At 50.5% G+C, this 4,233-nt stretch overlaps 1 protein-coding gene across 1 annotated transcript; it reads right to left on the bottom strand.

Moving 5' to 3' along the window:
* Positions 1 to 442: 442 nt before the first annotated feature.
* LOC123518611 lies at positions 443 to 2,118 on the bottom strand. The gene has a single exon (XM_045279508.1). The coding sequence runs from the start codon at positions 1,990 to 1,992 to the stop codon at positions 1,162 to 1,164; it is 831 nt and encodes a 276-aa protein (XP_045135443.1). The 5' UTR covers positions 1,993 to 2,118; the 3' UTR covers positions 443 to 1,161.
* Between the last annotated feature and the right edge of the window lie 2,115 nt (positions 2,119 to 4,233).

The following is a 4,233-nucleotide window of genomic DNA, read 5'->3' as shown; positions in this document are numbered from 1 at the left end:
ACGCTCCATATCGCCTTTCCTTTCCTCGTGCTAGTAGCGATACAGGCAACTCCTACCTCCACTCGTCCACGGTCCCAGCGCAGCTCATCTCCCAGCCCCCTATTGATGAGCTTGAGTATCTCTCTCTCTCTCTCTCTCTCTCTCTCTCTCTCTCTCTCTCTCTCTCTCTCTCTCTCTTTGTCTTTCTTTCTATAGACTGGCATTTTTCCTTCAATTCCATGTGTGTGTGTGTGTGTGTGTGTGTGTGTGTGTGTGTGTGTGTGTGTGTGTGTGTGTGTGTGTGTGTGTGTGTGTGTGTGTGTGTGTGTGTGTGTGTGTGTGTGTGTGTGTGTGTGTGTGTGTGTGTGTGTGTGTGTGTGTGCGTGTCAACTTATGTCTTCTGCCAATGACTTTTAGCTAATGGTTACAAGAGAATAATGGAAAGAGAAAAAAAATATTTATATATATATTCTGCATTTTATTCATTTATAGTAAATTATGTACAAAAATCGTTAGAAACATTCAGCGGGAGCAGACACAAAGGCAGCGGGAGACAGCAGCACACGAGGCTTGCAGGCAAAGCACAGCTCGCCTGTCGAAGCCGACATGATAAGGAAAGGCCACTTTGAAAGCTGGCGACCAATTAGTACCCACGGGAGACAATAGAAGATAATTCTAACACTCCGTGCGGCATGTGGTCAGCCCTGGCCAGCCGTACCCGACAACAGGTATAGCTTTCAGCCAAACGATATATTGCTGCACGTCAACTGCCCGTCCACACATAGGGTGTGTTCTGCAGGTGAGAAAATAGAGACTTTAAATCTATATCCTATGTTATAGCTCACGCCATCAGTTGGCATGAGATGAGCACAACAATATACCGCCAGCGTAACACTTGCTCATAAAAAATGATCTTATCGCCATTAAATCTTTCCAGAAGACACAGGCATAAATCACTTCACGAACTTCACCGCAGCTCAGCCGTAAGATAAGCACTCCCCCATAGCGTGTCTGCGCTATGAGTAACAATACCATCACCACTCCATGGTATTCGATGTGTCGTCACACGGCCGCGAACGGTCCACAAAACAAGCGTTACTTGCAAAACGCGAGTTTACGCATCACCAAAGTTCATCTCGTCCACTGTCTGGGGCGGGCCGCCGGGTCCGCCTCGGCTGAAAATCAGTAGGCCAGCCCTAGATACCTGGTGGAGCACTCGATGGGGAGGCCCGACAGTCCTCTGCGGTAGAAGTGGCGTGTTGGGGGTCTCAGGATTTTCTGCTGTGGTGATTTTTCCCGTCGTTCTCTTTCTACTTCCTTGTCGCAGGCGAGAGAGAACAACGACCACGCCCTCCGGAACTGGGAGCGTCGTCCTCGAGCCTCTGGAGTCGTCACCGCGGGAGTCGTAGGTGGAGTTTCAGTTGAGCTTTGCACGGAGCACTTCGCAGGAGGTGGAAGACTGATGGAGGTGCCGTAGTGGCTACGGCGTTCGTTGGTTGAGTCACGGTCTGTACGACGTTCCTTCGACCGACTGTGTCGATGGCCAAGGTCCTGACTGCTGTTGGGGCTGACTGAGTGTTTCTCGGGTGACTGGCGAGACCAGTCCACCAGTCTCTCCACGTTACTGTTGACATTTAACCTGATAGCAGATCCTGGCTTGGATTTCGGCGAGGTGAGGCAGCTGACGCTGGACGCGTGAGGCCGCCCTGAATGTTCTCCCGGCGGACTGTACCAACACTCGTCTGAGAATCTCAGCATTTTCTGCCCGGGAGCCAGTGAAGAGGCAGACGAGTGTGTATGCTGGAACTGTTTGGTGCGGATCCTTCCCTCGGCCGACACTTCCCTCCTGGTGCTGGACGCCTTCGCCGCCGCCGACGAGGCCGCTGATTCGTTCACGGTGAAGTCAAAACTTGGCATTCTTTGCAATCTTCCTCGTTGTTTCTTCTGAGATGAGCTTTCACTATTAGGATACGTGATGCTGCGGAACTTGATGGAGAGCTTGTTTGTGGCCATGGTGAAGGGCTCAGTAAAAGGATGGACAAGCAACAAATTCCCCGCGTCTCAGTGTTGACGGTCTGAGCGGCTACTAGCGTGTAGTCACCGTCAAGTTCTTACCTCCCGAGTGCCATGTCCCGCCTCTCGCCAATATATATAAGCCACTGGAAATGCTCCGCCCCCTTGCGTCATGCCTGTTGCCAGAGCTCCGCCCCTTCCTCACACCTGCGTTCTCAAAGTCTCAGAATGAACCTTACGACTCACGACAAATTATTGATCCATAAATCGAATGCTTAAACCCATATATTTAAAAGCAAAAGGGATTAATAAAGTAAATCTTGAAAGTTATTTTTATTCTGGCCTGAGTGTGCGAATAACGCACACTCACTAACGTCTTCCCTGTTTGACACTTTCTGAGACAGGAAAAAGAAAAACACCTGTTGCAGGCTCAGGTCCTCCAGACCCTGGACTACTGACGTAATTCCATTTGTGTGTGTGTGTGTGTGTGTGTGTGTGTGTGTGTGTGTGTGTGTGTGTGTGTGTGTGTGTGTGTGTGTGTGTGTGTGTGTGTGTATGTATGTAATTCACCTCGGTCGCCTGCTGGTCATCCAGCCAGTCTTCCAGATTACAGAGCGAGCTCAGAGGTCATAGACCGATCTTCGGGTAGGACTGAGACCACATCAACACACAACACACACCGGAAAGCGAGGCCACAACCTCTCGAGTTACATCCCGTACCTATTTACTGCTAAGTGAACAGGGGCCACACATTAAGAGCCTTGCCCATTTGCCTGGCCGCTTACCGGGACTCGAACCCGGCCCTCTCGATTGTGAGTCGAGCGTGCTAACCACTACACTACGCGGTGTAATTCACCACGGTCGTCTGCTGGTCACCCAGCCTGCCTTCCTCATTACGGAGCGACTCCAGAGCTCATAGACCGATCTTCGGGTAGGACTGAGACCACAACACACTCCACACACCGGGAACACGAGGCCACAACCCCTCGAGTTACATCCCGTACCTACTTACTTCTATGTGAATAGGGGCTACACATTAAGAGGCTTGCCCTTTTGCCTCGCCGCTTCCCAGGATTCGAACCCGCACCCTCTCTGTTGTGAGCCGAGCGTGGTGTGTGTGTGTGTGTGTGTTTCACTGTTTGATCTGCTGCAGTCTCTGACGAGACTGCCAGACGTTACCCTACGGAACGAGCTCAGAGCTCATTATTTCCGATTTTCGGATAGGCCTGAGACCAGGCACACACCACACACCGGGACAACAAGGTCACAACTCCTCGATTTACATCCCGTACCTACTCACTGCTAGGTGAACAGGGGCTACACGTGAAAGGAGACACACCCAAATATCTCCACCCGGCCGGGGAATCATGTGAGCGAGGCTCATCATTAACCTCTCTTTCTTCTCGCGGCGCACTTTTCATTGCCTTACACTCTCCTTCACGACCAGTTACTTTAACATGACAAAAAATCGATAAATATTTGCTTCATATCGCGCAGTCAAGTTGCTTACAGTTCACCTGCTTTATCCTAGACAGAAAATCATAAAGCTCAAAGATCAATTTTACACATCTTTTCTCCTCTAATCCTGCAACGTTTATATGAATTCATAATTGAAATGATGAAGAAATTTACATTAAAAACTCCGCTGAGATCCATAACAAATGTGTGCTGTAATCTACTATTCTTCACGGGACAGGCAACAGCTAAGAAGGTCCCAGTGACGCGGCGAGTGGCCCCCAGGGTTCATGACGGAGGTAGTGGCGGCGGTGATGATGGTGAAGGTGGTGGTGGGCCGCTGCCGCCACCCTGACGCACGGGGTATCGACCAGGCGTGACCTACATGTTGCTGACGACCTTGTCACATGTGGGTGATGATGATGATGTGTGTGTGTGTGTGTGTGTGTGTGTGTGTGTGTGTGTGTGTGTGTGTGTTTGTTTGTGAGTGTGTTTGTTTGTGTGTGAGTGTGTGCGTGTTTGCGTGCGTGTGTGCGCGTGTGTGTGTGTCCGTGTGTGCGTGTATGTGCGTGAGTGAGTGTGTGTACGCCTGTGAGTGTGTGTGTGTGTGTGTGTGTGTGTGTGTGTGTGTGTGTGTGTGTGTGTGTGTGTGTGTGTGTGTGTGTGTGTGTGGTGAGAGAAGAATGTAAGTGTGGGTATATGGCTATATGTGGGTGTATGTGCCTTTGTGAGTGTGTGGGTGTCTGAGTGTGTGCTTGTGTCATCTCTGTGTGTGTGTGTGTGTGT

The sequence above is a fragment of the Portunus trituberculatus genome, chromosome 44, assembly GCF_017591435.1.
Source record: "Portunus trituberculatus isolate SZX2019 chromosome 44, ASM1759143v1, whole genome shotgun sequence".
NCBI classification, from domain to species: Eukaryota; Metazoa; Arthropoda; class Malacostraca; order Decapoda; family Portunidae; genus Portunus; species Portunus trituberculatus.
The sequence above is the reverse complement of the archived record's forward strand: the minus strand, read 5'-3'. Positions and strand labels throughout refer to the sequence as shown.